General features: G+C 34.7%; 1 protein-coding gene across 1 annotated transcript in view; it reads left to right on the forward strand.

Moving 5' to 3' along the window:
- The window catches only part of MPLKIP (M-phase specific PLK1 interacting protein), a 36,220-nt gene that overhangs the window by 1,511 nt on the left and 17,536 nt on the right, over nt 1-17,173 (forward strand). The window contains exon 2 of the mRNA XM_019958977.2: nt 1-17,173. This exon is cut by the window's right edge and continues 17,536 nt beyond it. Coding sequence (XP_019814536.2) covers nt 1-201 — 201 coding nt within the window. The 3' untranslated portion in view covers nt 202-17,173.

The following is a 17,173-nucleotide window of genomic DNA, read 5'->3' on the forward strand; positions in this document are numbered from 1 at the left end:
GGTTCTCCAAGGACATCTACACCATTTGGATCAGGGCGTGGTAGAGAAAAGAGAATGTCTAATGAGTTGGAGAGTTATTTCAAGCCTTCAATGCTTGAAGACCCTTGGGCTGGCCTAGAACCAGTATCTGTAGTGGATATAAGCCAACAATACAGCAATACCCAAACATTCACAGGCAAAAAAGGAAGATACTTTTGTTAACATTTCTGAAATTCAACTGGACGCTTCATGTGTCAGGAACATCTTGGACAAAACTTTTACTTGTAATTAAATTGAAACCTAACATGGTGACTTTGGGTAATTAGTTGTGTGTTTCATCATATCAAGTATTTTTGGTATTACAGAAGACATCTGGTAGGATAATTTGCAATATTTAGCTCTCTGGAAGTGCCTACCACAATTTAGAAGATTAACATTTTCCAAATGCTTAACATTCTTGGTTATATAATGGACATTTGCCTTTTAATGTTTTTTCCAGTGTTTTAAAATAAAGCAGTTTGTCTTTCTAGCTATATTGTGCTTTTGTCATATGCTAAAAAAGAATTATTAAAATAATGCTTTGTAATCACATAGTTAGAATTCATAAGAATATATTTTGGATACTGCTTTTGAAAATAGACCATACTTTGTGCTGTAGACAGGTCTATATATTTGTTCATAGGGAAAAGGGGGTAAAGGAAGAGAATAAAAAAAATTTCTATTCATATTATAACCATTGTTCTGTGTCCATATTTTATGAAATGCTTTTGTAAAAATGCATTGAAACTTGGTAGAAAGTTAGAGAAACCCACTTACGCTTAAATTTAAAACTATTTCTAGCCTTTATACTCATTTAACTGAAAAAGGCAAGGATGGACCTATTTCTTGCATAGCTAGATTAAAGAATTCTGCGTCTGAATTTCTCTACTCCATATCTCCCAGTATTGTGGAATTATTTTCTCTTGAGTCTAGGAAGATGGCTATCAGCAGTCTCAAATCACTTCCATTGTGAAGAGAATATTTCCCAACTCTCGTCAATCCCAGTGAAGACAGATTGGTCATGCTTGGTCTTTTTTTGTAGTCTTGATCCAATAACTATGATCAAGGCAGCGTAGCATAATAAATTTGAACATGGACCCATCCCTAGAATGAGGCAGAGTCCCATGATCTTAGACCCACTAGGCCTACCGGGACTAAAGAAAGGTTTTCCAAAGGACGGAATGCTGTGTACCTATGCCTGTGGTAATGAGAAAAATATAAAGGGATTTTCATTTTCCCCAACTATTTAAACAAAACTAAGTCTTAGAACATTCAAGCTTTTTAGGTATTTTGGGGTCAATATAAGATGAAAGTATAGCTCATTAAAATTTTGTTTAAACATTCCCAGAAAGAAACTTCTAAAAGGGAAACGGTCACACCAGTTATTTGAGCCATAACCAGTTCTATTTGTATGTTAGGTCTTTCACAAAGGCAAAACAGAAAATAAGGATTTAGATTAATAAAAGCTTCATGAGACTCAGGACTACTACTGTTACTATATTCTAATACTATTACTATACTGAAAGATGAAGAATAGAGAAATTCAGAGGCAGGCTAGTTAGGTGAGTTATTTAACTTCTCTGTGCCTCAATTTTCTTATGTGTAAAATGAAAAAATTAACAGTACCCATGTCATAGAGGTGTTGTGTTGAGGATTAAATGGGTTTATATGCGTGAAGACTTAGGCCAGAGCCTGGCACATAGTAAGCACTCTAAATGGCAGCTGTGACTTTCTCACTTACCCCTATATCCTCAGCTCTGAGGATGATGCCTGGAAAATAGTAGCTGCTTAATAAATATTTGGCGAATGGATGCTGACATTCTGATTACAACTACTATATTGCTCTGCCTTTATCTGCTGTATACAAAGAAGATAGTAATTTTCCCCCCAATATTCTAAAGGGAATGTCCTACTTTTCTTAACGTCTTTCTAGATGATTTGAGGTCATGATGTGTGATGAAAATTAGAGCAAGTAGAATACTTTTATTGAACTTTGTAGGTAAGAAAATCTCTAAGAAATGGGATTTAGAAATAATTATTAGGCCATTGCTTAGAGATCACTGGATTATTGACAAAAAAAAAGTCCGATGTTTTATGTTAATATATATTAGCATATTTGTAAGACATTCAAATTATAATTTTCTAATGGCTTATGTACATTTTTACTAGCTATAAGTGTGATCTTAAACAACTAAATGTAGAATTTATTTTTTGCCAAGTTACCAACATCTGCTTCCAGATATCTGACCTTTCTGATTTTAAAAGAAACATTTTTGTCCTCGGTAAATGTAAATTGCTTTTTTGCTCTGGTTATTAGTGTACATAGTTATCAAAGGTCTTTAAACATTGATATTGATTTGTTTATGTTACTAGCCTATTTTGTTTAGCTGAGTGAAGAAATTGATCATTCTTTTAAATGAAAAATGACTTTTAATCGTTTCAGAATGCACATTTTTACCTCTGTAGAAATGTTAAATAACTTTTTTAGGGAAATTTATAGTTAAGCATGCTTCTTAAATATTCATATAGTTGAAGAACAGAAGTATAATCTATAGCTGGGTCTTAAAGACAGAGATACCTTTAAGGGATTCAGATCCAGATCCTCAGATCCCAAATGTACTCTTTGTTAAAATGATGTGTTTAAAAACATTTCTGTCATCAGTGGATGATGCTAGTTCTCTATTTTCCCTTCTGCCTTTTCATAATTACCCTTCTCCCACTTGACAAAAGATACCTATGGCAGCTTTTGTTTTTCAAAAATGATACCAACAATATTTCAGGTCCCTGAGACTCCTAGAACCTTTCTGTACCTCATCAAGATGTAAACTTATGTCCCTGGCCTTTCAACTTGAGCAGACTGTTCTGACTGCCCAAGGAAGTATAGTGAAAGTTAATTTATTTTCATTATGGGTGAAGTGTGGTCTTAGAAATCAGTTATATTGGCCGATGTGGGGATACAAAGATAGAGCTATGACAGTTTTTGTTTAATGACCTTGCCTTTCCTTTTTTGTCTACTGACTATTCAAAAAAGGATTTTTCCTTTGTGTGAATCATGTGAAAGTAAAACAAAGAGAGCATGAACATAACATGAAGAGAAAGGCACCTTATTTTTAGGAAACAAATGATAAAGTTGCTTGCCTTATCTATCTGTCTAATCTATTCAATATTGGTATAAAAGCATGATGTGTTTTGGTGAATCTGCTGTCAGGCAAACTGTCTTTTCCCCACTTTCAATAATGATAAAGAGCCTGATGAATATGTCTCAAACCTGTCTTAATAATATAATTTGCATGATTTCAAGAAGAAGTTAAAATTTCCATGTTTATTTCTGATATATTAACCTTAGATCTTCAAGTTAAAACATCTTGTTTCAGAGGTAAGTTTGTGGTTTTTATATTTACTAGAGCATTTTTCAGATTCTTTCAAAAAACATTATTATCCTTTGCCAGTTCATTATTAGATTCTGTAAATCCATATTAATTTCTTACGTGGCCCAAGCCAGCTACTTACTGTCTTTGAGACATTTCTCTCTTTTTTTTTTTCATTTCTACTTTGTGTTTACATTTAAATTAACTGAAACATATTGTGGATTTTACCCTAACTAAAACATTGTAGTCATAAGTATGTGTTGTATAAACCCTGAACTTAGTAGTGACCCAACATCTTTGCTGATTTGCTCTTAATTTTTATTCTAACATTCATCTAAGAAACTGTTATTACATGATTATATATAATCCCTTATGTACCACTTAGTAAAAATACTGCCAACTAAACTATAATATGCTATTGATTATAGGTTGCATCTCAATTTCAGAGATGTTAAAATGTGCATCTTAGTTTGATAAAACACCTTAAACAATACTTTAAAAAGCAGAACATCTATTCATGTATAGGTGTAAATGTTTTACAAAACAGTCTAGGAAAGTTCATGTAAAAAAAAAAAAAAAATGTTCATGTAACATTAGAAATCCAGCTTTACTTAATTAGGATTAATTCTTCTCAGATATTTATATTCTGTTCTAATTCTGTAAAAGGCATACTTTTTAAATGTAAAATCATGCTTCTAACCTATGTAGAGTTATCCTCAATAAATATTTGCAATTTCCAGTTTTATGGGGATATTTATGCTCTAGATTGTCTTAATTTTAAGCTCCATAAGCAAGATGATGCTCAGTGAATAAGTGATGTCTTGGTAAAGACATCTTGATGTCTTAAGTTTCCAAGGAATTGAGAAAGAAAATGGCCTGAGCAGCAAAAGACTTCAGTGAGGGTGGTTCTTCAATTGTTTTCAACAAAATTGAAAAAAGCTTAATCAGATTATCAATTAAAGATAATTAAAAATAATCTGATGATCAATTTATTATTTCTGGCATATAACTGAAAAAGTGACATCACTATGACAAAATTTTGTCCCTTTTCACTTTCAGCATTTTTATCTATAGTTTAAAAATAGTAATATAATTGTCTCATTCTAGCAATTAGTAATATTTATGGTGTCTTTATTTATTGTTTGAATAGTAATGATAATCCAGATAACAGTCTTCAAACTTGAAGGTTTATAGCCGTTTGAAATAGATTTTTTAAATTTCAATATATTTTTCACACATTTTTGAGAAACAGGTGTATGACAGGATATCAGTAAAGGACTTCTAAACATTACACTTTCATTACAATGAGATAAAAGTTACGTGGGGAAATAAAATAGAAACATGAATTGGGAATAAGGTAGTGTAAAATTTCCTACTATGTTAAGGAGTGTTTTTAGATAGCAAATTACTATGACAATTAGCTTAAAAAGTCAGTGTTACTGAATTGACTTTCTTTGCAAGATTTTGAAACTTAAAAATGTTGTTTTTATGTTAAAGTAAAAGGGTACATCACTTCTCAAAATTACTTTAGAAAATATATGACTAAAAAATTTAAAGCTCTCAAATCATCAGAAGAGGGAGAAAGAGGAATATGGTAAACCATAAATCTAAGAGATGTCAGGGAAGGAGGAAAAGAAGTAAATGACAAGAGTAAATCCAGATGTTCCAATAATAACACTGAATCTTAAAAAAGTAAAATCTTTTCAAAGGCATATTTTCAGATAAGATTAGAGATAATGTAATCTATTTGCTGGTTAAGGAAAGATACATCTAAAAAAACTATAAAAAGATTCAAATCACAGAGGGGATTTTAGCACACCTCTACATGGTCCATAGGGTTGCAGAGAGTCGGACACAACTGAACCAACTAAGCACGCACTGGACATGGATATAACAAGCAGATATAGGATTTGCAGGGAGAAAAAAACCTGGTATATAAAATAGAAATTATATGTAATATATACATATTTTTTCAAGTACTTAACAAATTTTTTATAAATGTTCCAAATCACAGAGTCTGCACATTTCAAGGATTTGATGGATTATATTTCCTGACCGAAAGTGTTCAGTAAATTTAAAAACAAAAATATCCTCCCTCAAAAAATTAGTAAAACAGAAGACAAAATTATGGAGAATGTCAGCAAAAACAAACCTATTCATTGGATTAACTGAAGTCTATAGAAATTGATGAAAAGGAATTTCCCTGGTGGCCTGTTGGCTAGAATTCTAGGCTTTCACTGCCATGGCCTGGGCTCAATTCCTGGTTGGGGAACTGAGAACCTTCAAGCTGCATTGTGCACCAAAAAAAAAAATAGTATTGATGAAAAAAAGCAAACATATAAATATTAAGCTTTGCTGTGACATCAGGAATTATGCTTGGAAAAGGACTACAGTAGGGAAACAATAGTGATGGAATCACCTAGAAGAATAGTGAAATGAATCATCAGTTGCATCATCCTTCTGATTTCTTTGCATTGCCTTACTAAATCCTACATCACCTGTCAAGAGGGTAAAAGAGGTCTAGAGACACAATCTCTGTCAACGTTTACTAAGCTTTTACTTGGGGACAATTAGGAACTTGGCATTTTTCATTTTTCATCCATAATGGTAAGGAAAAGAAAATTAAGGGCTTCCCAGGTAGTGCTAGTGGTAACGAACCTGCCTGCCAGTGCAGGAGACACAAGGGATGCAGGTTTGATCCCTGGGTTGGGAAGATCCTCTGGAGAAGGAAATGGCAACCCACTCCAGTAATGTTGCCTGGAAAATCCCATGGACAGTCCATGGGGTCACAAAGAGTCAGACACAACTGAAGCGACTTAGCCACAGCAGCAGGAACTTAGCATTTTTCTTTTTTCATCCATAATGGCAAGGGAAAAAAAACTGGTTTTTCATGATTATTAAATGAATCAGCACTCTGGACTCTTAAAAGCAAACTCAGACTATAAATTTTCATATGACAATATCCTAGAAAATTTTTCTCACGCTCAAGAATCAATGAATGAACAATACTTCTAAGGACAAAAGAAATAAGATGCTCTCATTTACTCAGTTATCCAGAAGGAAAGATGTCGTCATCACTGTACTTTGTGACAAGAACATCTTTTATGCTTATTACTCAAAATTGTAGGTAGACAAATACTGAAGGCAGATGTATATTCATAATTTATTGAAAGGCAATAAATGATGTAAAAGTGAAAAATCAGTTGGAGTCACTATTCTAATTGCTGTTTATAAATCTGAAAGTGAAAGTGTTTTGCAATTATGAGGCAAAAAAAAAGATGATCTTTTTCTTTACAGAAACATGACATTAAAGTTCTTAAATGTATTGCATTATGAAGACGCAAATGTGAAAAGAACAAGAAGTGTTAATAAACACTAGTGTGAAATACATTAGAGATGTATTTAAACTCTGGAGTCAGGGTTCATAAAATGAATATAGTCTAGGTTCATGACAGTGGATGAACACATATTTATGTTCATGTGATTGATGCTACCCATCTTGAAAATTAAATACTCTCAAAACCACAAAAATAATAAAATTTTGGGTTTCCTATGTCGAAAATTAAATACTCTCAAAACCACAAAAATAATAAAATTTTGGGTTTCCTATGTTTACATTATTATTAAGATGTCTAATAACATTGTTAGTAACTCCTTATTCTCTACATTTTTGCCAAATAACTTAAAAATGTTTTTAAAAATGAAAAGGATCATTGGACCCAGATAACAAATGATGACCAGTTTTTTCTGGTATACTGATGATTAACTGAAGAAATCATACTTCTTCAGAACCAATAAAGGCATTAAAAGTCACCCAAAGATGACTAACTTTACACCAAAGTATTTGAAAGCATAGGTGAAATGTATATTTTACAAAGATACATCATTAATATTGACTCGAAAAGGAATAGAAACTCAGAATAAACCAATAACCATTAGAGATACCAAGCTGATAATCATGAGTATTCTCCCCACAAATGATATCAGACTTACTGAGCCTTCAGAGAATACTTAACTCCTATACTATAAAAACTTTAGTTAAAAAAAGTATCCAATACACGTATAGTATTAACTGATCTCAAACCAGGCCAAGGACAATATAAATGGAAATTATAGATCATTTCACTTAATGGACATTGCTGCTCAATTCAACAGTTGCTCACAAACCAAAAAACAATAGGGTGTATCTCAGGGTTGCAGTGATGGCTCAACATCTAAAAATTTGTTTCTATAATATACCTTATTAATTGCTTAAAGGAAAAAATCTATACTAGTAACTCAGTGGAAAAAGAAAATGCATTGTTTAGGCCTTCCCTGGTAGTCCAATGGTTAAGAATTTGCCTGCCAGCGCAGGGGACACAGGTTCAATCCTTGGTCCAGGAAGTTTCCACATGCCTTGGGGCAGCTAAGCCTGTACACCCACAACTACTGAGACCACACTTAGTCCATGAGCTGCAACTACTAAAGCCCTGCTCTGCAAAAAGAGAAGTCATCGAAATGAGAAACCCACTCACCACAACGAGAGCGCAGCAATTAAGATCCAGCACAGCCCCCCCAAGAAAATTTGTATCAAGTATGAAAGAACAAAAGAGATGACACTGATCTTATTTGCAGATAATGTTACTGTCTGTGTACAACTCCGTGGTTTAGTCAGTAAGTCTTGTCCAACTCTTGGGACCCCATGGACTGTCCTGTCCATGGGATTCTTCAGGCAAGAATACTGGACTGGGTTGCCATACTCCAAGGGAGGCAAATTTTTTGAAACTATTTTTCTGGACCCAAGAACAATATACAATTACAGCATTCCTACAAATCAGAAAATGCAATAATATGCCCCACACTCCATACAGCAAGCTGCCGTCAATCTAGGTTGGAAGAGAAGAAGACCACAGAAGATTACAAAACATTTGGGAAGAATTCCTTTAAAAGCATGACTAAATGGAGAGGTAGATACTCATGCATGGAAGGATACAGTATTGTACATATGTCATTCTCCCTAAATTAATCTATAAATTCACCTCCAGTCGAATCTCAAAATAATTTTGTTGTACCCTGCAAAATGATTCCAGTGTTTAAATGGAAGAGGAAAATGTTGAGGTTCGTCATAAAAATGTTGAAAAATGTAAGCAGGCTTGCTCTACCAGATAAAGAAACTTGTAAAACTAATGACTGATAGGTGTACTCTGAGAGTAAAGAAACCAAAGAAACAAAAATAGAGAACTCAGAAACAAATTCACACACATATAAAAACTTGATACTTGGTTGACACAAATCAGTGGGGGAAAGGACAGATAATAAGTAGTAATAGGTCAATTTTTTGTGATTATGAAAATTACAAACCCCAATTAATGTAGCTGAAACTTGTCTAAGTCAGAAGATAATGAGAAAGCTCGCTGTAAGACTGTCAGAAGTACTTGAGAAATGCAAATATGTTTATAGAGTTGTTTTTTTTTTAAGGTCAGAGAATACATAGCAGTTACCAAAAAATCTAGGTTAAATATACTTTAAGTGTTTACTCAGAAGGACAAAGACTATTCCTATAACATTCTTAGATTTGTATTTAATATTGTTCTCCAAGTATTGTTAACTATCAACATTAGAGTATAGAAAAGAAAACTCTAATTTGTGCATAAAACTTATGTTTATTTACTTAGCATTGTGATAGTAGATTGGATTTGCTCATGAACTTTGTATAATAACCTGCTGGCCATGACCTCGTTTTTATACTTAAATCCAACAATGTATTAAAAGAATTATATACCATGAACAAGTGGGACTTCAGGTGTGCAAGGCTAGGTCAATATTGAAAAATCAATTAAGATAGTCCATCATATCAACAGACTAAAAAAGAAAGAAAAAATTATATTATCAATAAATGTAGGAAAAGAATTTGACAAAATCCAGCACCCGTTTATGATTAAAACTCTCAGCAAACTAGGAACAGACCTTCTTTAACTTGGTAACATCTACAAAAACCTACAGCTAATATCATACTAAATGGTGAGAAACTAAATGCATTTCCACCAAGATCAGGAACAAGGCAAGGATGTCCCCTCTTAGCACTGCTTTTCACATCTTAAGACATCTTTCACATATATAAAGCAGGGGAGGGATAATGATTATAGATTGAGAAGGAAGAAATATTTTCAGATGACATGCGTATCTACATAGAAAATCACCAAAAACAAAACAAAAAACCCGGAAGCAGGATTAAGCAGTTACAGTTATAGCAGTTTCAGTATACAAAGTTAATAGACAAAGTCAATTGCTTTCTTATATGCCAGTGATGAACAATTTAAATTTGAAACTTAAAACCCAATACCAAACAAAAACAATAAAAAAAAAAAAAACCTTAGGTATAAATCTTAAAACATCCACAACATGTATACAAGGACAACTAATAAACTGGTGAAAGCAATTTTTTAAAAAATAAATGGAAATATTCCATGTACATGGATAGAAGACTCAATATTGTCAACATATCAGTTCCTCCCTACTTGCTTTGTAGATTCAACACAATTTCAATTAAAACTGCAGAAAGTTATTTTATGGATATTGACAAGTTTATTCTAAAGTTTAATTGTAAAGACAGAAGACCCCAAATAGCTGATATAGCATCGGGAAGAACATAGCGGCATGACTGACACAGCCAGCCCTTGACTTACTATAAAGCTTCGGTAACCAAGATGATGTGGTAATGGTGAAGGAATGAGCAGCTAGTCAATGGACAGAAAACAGAGACCAGAAATAGACCCCACAAATATAGTCAATTGATCTTTGACAAAGGATCAAGGCAATTCGATGGAGAAAGGATAGTCTTCAACAAATGGTGTTGGAACGGGACAACTGGGAATCCACATTTAAAAAAAGTGAATCTGGACATAGACCTTACACCTTTCACAAACTAAACTCAAAATGAATAATAAACTAAATGTAAAACACAAACCTATAAAGAAGATACATAGAAAATTTAGGTGATCTTCAGTTTAGCCATGACTTTTTTAGATACATAGCTAAACACATGATCCATAAAAGAAGAAAAAGTTGGACTTCATTAAAACTGAAAATGTCTGCTATCCAAAAGATGTTGAATGAAAAGATAAGCCACAAGTGGGGAGTAAATATTTGCAAAACAATGAAATACTGTTGTTAAAATAATTAAATCCAATGGCAAAAATCCAAAACACTGACGACACCAAATGCTGGCTGGATGTGGAGCAACATGAACTGTCACTGCTAGTGGGAATGCAAGACGGTAGAGCCAAGTTGGAAGACAGTTGGCAATTGAGAAAACTAAACATACCCTTAGCAAACAGTCCAGCAATTCAATGAGTCGAAAACATGTCCACACAAAAACTAGCACACCAATGTTTACAACAGCTTTATTCACAAAGTCCTTCAGTAGGTAAACGGATAAACACACGGGTACATCCACACAATGGATTGTTATTTGGCAATAAAATGAAACTTACCAAGTCACAAAAAGTCATGGAAGGCCCTTGAAAGTATAACAGTGAAAGAAGCCAATCTGAAAAGGCTACATACTATATAATGCCAACATGTGACAGTCTGGAAAAGGCAAAACTAGGGAGACAGTAAAAAGAACAGATGGCCAGGAGTTGGGAGAGGTGGATTAAGTGGAAGGAGGAATGAACATGTGGAGCATGGGATTTTTAGGCCCTTGAAACTATCCTGTTACCCTGAAACTATCCTGTTACTGTAATGGTGGTTACATGTTATACATATGCCCAGACCCATAGAATGGATAACGCAAAGAATCTACTCTGATTTTAGTTAATAATGTGTTAGTAATGGTTCATCAATTGTAATAAATGTACCACTAATGCAAGATTTCAATAATAGAGGAAACTGGAAGTGGGAGGGAGATGAGAGGGTGTGGGGGAACTCTGTATTTCCTGCTCATTTTTCTGTAAACACAAACTCAATAAAATCTGTTGATTTTTAAAGATGTTTTACTCCGGCTTCTGTGTGGAAAACAGACTAGAAGACTGACAGACTGAAATGATTCCCAACAAGCATTTAGTAAACTCCTGAAATAGTCGGGGCTAGAGATGGCCCTGATAGCAGAGCTGGATGGAAATGCACGGTTCCGGGCATAAGAACTGAGATTATTAATCTCACCATTTGTCACTGTGTAATGTGTGTTAGTCGCTCAGTCATGTCCGACTCTTTGTGACTCCACAGACTGTAGCCCGCCAGGCTTCTCTGTCCATGGAATTCTCCAGGCAAGAATACTGGAGTGGATTGCCATTCCCTTCTCCAGAGGAACTTCCCAACCCAGGAATTGAGCCCTGGTCTCCTGCATCACAGGCAGATTCTTTTGTCTCTGTGTAAAGGGAAATGTAATTCTTTTTCTCTAGTTCCTTATGTGTATGATCTGTGTTAAATATTTGTATCAATGTATGCCAATGCCACAAATTGAACTGTCACTATAATCCTTTCTATTTACTTTTAAGTATACATTTATAAAAATTCTTCAATACAAGTCATTTTAAAATAGTAAATAAATTGGTCCTCAACTTTACACATCACCTTCCATTTGGAAAGGTTAGAAAAAAAATTTTTCAATGCCCTGACTCCCTTGCACCCACAGAGTTCTGAATATAAATTAAGGGTTGCGAGTTAGAGGCACTTGCTTAAGATTTACGAAACAAAAGTGAATCAGAGGCCATCTTCAGTTGGCTCTGGTTGTCACCAGGGGTTAAGGAAGGCTGCAGTTTTCCTGAGATTCCAGTTTTCATTTGCCAGGTTCCTAAGGATCCTCAGCTCCTTGTTCTAATCTCCCTGGTTCCTAGGTGCAGCTTCCCTTGTCTTCCTGTTGTCTAGTTGCTGTTGCTGGTGGTGGTGTCTCACAAGTTCTAGCCTGGCCTTAGATACTGTATCCTTCCTAGTGGACTACTTACTGTATTTTCAGAGAGCATTCCAGGAGGCCCAACTTAGATCGTGCTCCTTCAGGTTGTCCAATGTTTTTTTTTTTTTTCCCCTGGGTTTGTTTTTGTTTGGGCCACATTGCAGGGCATGCAGAACTTCCCAGGGATTAAGCCTGCACCCCCTGCAATGGAAGTACAGTCTTCTGAACCAGTAGGGAAGTCCCCTGATGGTTTTATAAAAACTTAAATGTTTGTATTAAACCCTTCACACTTATAATTACAGTGAATTTTGTTTTATGCCTTTAATCCTGATTGGTTAAATGTATAATCCATAGAGATTTTAAAAGTATAATTTAGCTGTTACCTGGAAATGCCTCTGTTTTTGGAATGAGAAATAGGAAGAAAAAAACAGAGGGATGTCCTATGAGGGTGAGGTTGTTAGGTTGTTAGGGCTTCCCTTGTGGCTCAGCTGGTAAAGAATCTACTTGCTACCCGTGAGACCTGGGTTTGATCCCTGGGTTGGGAAGATCTGCTGGAGAAGGGAAAGGCTATCCACTCCAGTATTCTGGCCTGGAGAATTTCATGAACTGTATGGTCGATGGGGTCGCAAAGAGTCGGACACGACTGAGCGACTTTCACTTTGACTTTGATAGCTCAGTTGGTAAAGAATCCACCTGCAATGCAGGGGACCCCAGTTCAAATCCTGGGTCAGGAAGATCCCCTGGAGAAGGGATAGGCTACCCACTCCAGTATTGTGGCCTGGAGAATTCCATGGACTATGTAGTCCTTGGGGTCACAAAGAGTTGGACACGACTCAGCAACTTTCACACACTTCATTACATCAGTGTACAACATTAGTGAATGTTTGGGCCACATACACTAACCAAATGCTGCTAGGTCACTAACTTTGCGACACTTAAGAAATAGAGTAATATAAATAAATAACAAAATAACTAACATCAAAGCCTCTAGCTTATGAGGCTAGAATAATAGAAGACTTCAAGGAAACTGTTAAGAGTTCTATTTTTTTTTCTTTTTTTTAGGTGAGCACATTGTCTGGGATAAATGCATTTTGTTGGGTTTTATGACTCCAGCCTTCAAATTTCATTTCCTTTTTTTAAACTTTATAATTAGGGTTAACTTTCATCATAAAGTATCAACATGTTTTTGGTTTTACCAGGTGACTCTTACACATATATGTAATTTGATAATGCAGAAGCAGCACTGAGATAAATATTGCATATTACCTTTCCCTTTAGTCTTTAAAATTGTTATTAATCCTTTGAAAGTCATAATCCCTAATCCCTCAAGATTCAGCTACCAGAGAGAAGGGGCAAGAGGAGGAAACACTGCTCTTGCCATCTTTTTCCTAGCTCTTGTTACATGTGAAAGCAGCTGAGAAATCAGTCACTTTTTAAGGGTGTACTAACTTAATGCCCAGTAGAGAAGTGCAGTGTTGCCAGATTTTCCCATTTTTTAAACAACTTGTAACTGGCAGAAATCTGGACTTTTTTACACAAACCCTCTCAGTTTTAAACTAATTTTTTTAATGTTTAAGCACTGAGTCAAACAAAACTACCTATAAGCTGAATTCCAACCCTGGATCACCAGTTCATTCGAACCTTCGTTCTGAGTGATTAACAGGAAAATGTACACATTTTCAGTAAATGCTTTTTATATACTTGTTAGACCAGGGATCTTTGGGGGGGGGGGGGGTGGGGGGGGAGGGGAGGGAAGAGTTATTTTTTAAATTGGGATTATAATCAATTGAGTAACTGTCATAAATATTCCCATAATATGTAGATATAAAGGAATTCTCATTGTTGGTTAACATTCTACATATTAGGGCCATTTTGAAATTCAACAGTTTATTGGGAATGAGTGATTGTGAATTTTTTTTTTATTAACACCATGACATGAGCCTATAGAATAAGGGATGAGATTCCTGTAGAAGGATATGCTTGTATTACAAATCTTGAATTTAAAGCAGTGACAGATTTCTTCTCAGACCTTGGCACACAGAGGAAAGACTATGTGAGAACAAAGCAAGAATGCTATCTTGGCAGCTCTAGCAAATAAAGGAATGAAATACTGAAAATTTGAGTAGAGCAGAGAAAAAGTATTACATGATCATGTGAAGAAACAAGAGAATGAGAAGAACTAGAGAATTATGCTGTACTTTATCAAAGATACCCTTGATTTTAAGATACCCCATTTTCAGTAACACTAAAAAAGGGAAAACCTACCAATTAAAGTATGACATACCCTAGTGGCATATATAAGATATCCTCATTTCACAGATATTATGAAAATGTTATGTTTTTAGAACTGGTGAACCATTTAATTGCAGTGTAATTGCTGGGTAGCCTTAAGGGCCCACATGAGGTTAGTATGAAGTAAAGTGAAACTACTCATCATGGTTGAGGCTTTTTCTAGCAGTGTCCAGCTGCATAGGTGCAGACATAGAATGGATTTAAACATTGTTTGTGGAGACTGAGTTTGAACAGAGTTTTGGCTTTTTCATGTGAATACAGGAAAGCAAGAGGGTGACAAGGCAGTTGAAGATGTGTATTAGTGAGTGAGTGATTTTAGTAAGAAAGGCAGTTGGAGGCAGAGTAGTAGAGGAAGTGGGCTGCAAACTTGTGGGAGGGGTTTGTTCGAAGAGTAGTATGAATAGAGTGCTTGAATTGAGACTTGTAGGGGTAACATTACTGGTAGCCATAAGGTCGAGAGAATGACTAGGACAGGAGTAGCTGAGATGAGGGGGAAGGTAAGATCAACAGAGAAATGGCAGAGAAGGCTAAGATTTGAAGGATCATCCACATGGATATCGAAATCAAGATAGAAATGAGTGACAATAAAACATTAAAATCTTCAAAGAATGGGTGAGGTAACAAGGGTAGGTAGGGTATGGTGGGGAGGGTGGAAGGGGAAGAACAACTCAGAGGTCAGTAACTGCAGCTAGGAGGCAAGAGTGGAGCAGTCTGATGACACGAGCATCAAAGCTCCATAGTTTTAAGAAGCAACAAAGTGAAAATGAAAAATGAGCATCAAAAAGGACACTTAATTAAACTTGAAGCCCAGTAGTTCAAGGGAGAAAAAACAGCCATCACTTGAGAAGGCTACAGGGCAATCAGTCCCCCCAGGGAAGAGCTGGATTTCAATCAAGCAAGAAGGCTGAGGGAACCCACTCCACTGAGGATGGGATTCCAGGCTCAAAGGTGTTTGCCTTTCAGCATCCAGTGTTGGTGGTGAGGGCCCAGTCTGATTCTGCTGCTTTTGCAAACCTATTTTCTCAATATAAGTAAATGTGAAGTTCTAATAAAATTTAAAATTCTGAGATATTACTTTGATGTATTTCAAGTATGACTCATCATATACTGTGCTTTGCATTCCGTGGACTTTTAATTGAAGATTCATGTCTTTTTTAACTCTGGAATATTTTTTTCTATTTCTCTCCATTTTCCCTATTCTCTACTTTTGGAACTGCTACCAGATGAATAGTGGGATATCTAGATTTAGTCTCCATTTCTCAATTTTCCTTTTAAACTTTGGTAGTGAATTTTAAAGTAGGTTATTTTCAACTCACTCAGTTGATATTCCAGCTCACTAATTTGATCTTCAGCTGTGGATACTCTATTTTACAGCCCATACATTTTGTTTATGATCATGTTTTTAACATCCAAGAACACTGATTCTTATTTTTGTCAGCCTTTTTAAAAAACAATTAAATACAGGTGACTCTCCAACACTGCTTCAATCCTGGTCTAAGGTAGTCATGGTAATTCATCTTTTGAGCAATCTTTTGATAAGAGACAGTCTATAACAACTGTTAAAAACTCCTGAAGTTCTCCATTCAAGGAATAGGTTTATGTCTTTTAAATGCTTTAAGCTGAGAAGAAAAGTCTGTATACACTACAAATCAACAGAAGCTTCAAAATACAAATTTCTAACAAAGGGAAAAAAACAGTTTCAGCAAAAGATTAAAAACAATGACAGCAAGGTAGCATTAAAAAAAAAAAAAGGTCAAGCAGACCAATTAACTAGACCTAGTAGCATTCAAAATGTTTTAAAAGCTTGAATAAATGGAATAAAGTTTAAGTAGTTATGAACATGTATGTGTTGAATATACAGTGCTGAATATAGCACTGAACATATAAAGCAAAAAGCATTAGACATATAAGGAAAATACATTATAGCAGTATAAGAATTTATTTTACATTTCTCAATCTTTGAGAAATAAGATGTTAAGAATCTCACCAGTGTTTAATGATATTCTTATGTGACAAACTGTACCAAATGACATACTTTCTAAAGAAATATTTACAATATTTGCTTACTTAGCAGGCTAAAAAGATATCCTTAATAAACTCCCCAATGCAGACTACATATACTGACTAATATTAGAAAATATGTTAACAAAAAAAAAACATATCCAATGACCTGGAAATTGAAATGCACTATTCAGAATAATCCTTGGATCAAAAAAGCAATCACATTTGCAGCCATCAAATATTAAGAAAACAATGAAAACACAATATTCTTAACCTATGGGATGGAAGTAAAGAAATAATCAGGGAATTTGTACAATTAAAATGTGGTTTGTTTTTTTTTTAGAATTGGAAGGAAGACAAATGGTCAATTATTCAACTGAAGAGAGTAATAAATAAGGGAATTAGAAAGGAATCAAAGTCACAATGCTAAAATAAATGAGAAGGTAAATGATTAGATTTTTCTTCCCTGGTGCTGAGAGGACAGAAGTGGAATGGGGCAAATCCTAACTAGTCTAAAAAAGAAAGAGAAAAAACAAAGGAAATGGAATAATAGACAATGTTTTTAAAACACTGAGATTATTAAGTGCAACTATATGCTAAAAGAATTTTAAATATAAGATGG

This window comes from Bos indicus, chromosome 4 (genome assembly GCF_029378745.1).
Source record: "Bos indicus isolate NIAB-ARS_2022 breed Sahiwal x Tharparkar chromosome 4, NIAB-ARS_B.indTharparkar_mat_pri_1.0, whole genome shotgun sequence".
Taxonomy (NCBI): Eukaryota; Metazoa; Chordata; class Mammalia; order Artiodactyla; family Bovidae; genus Bos; species Bos indicus.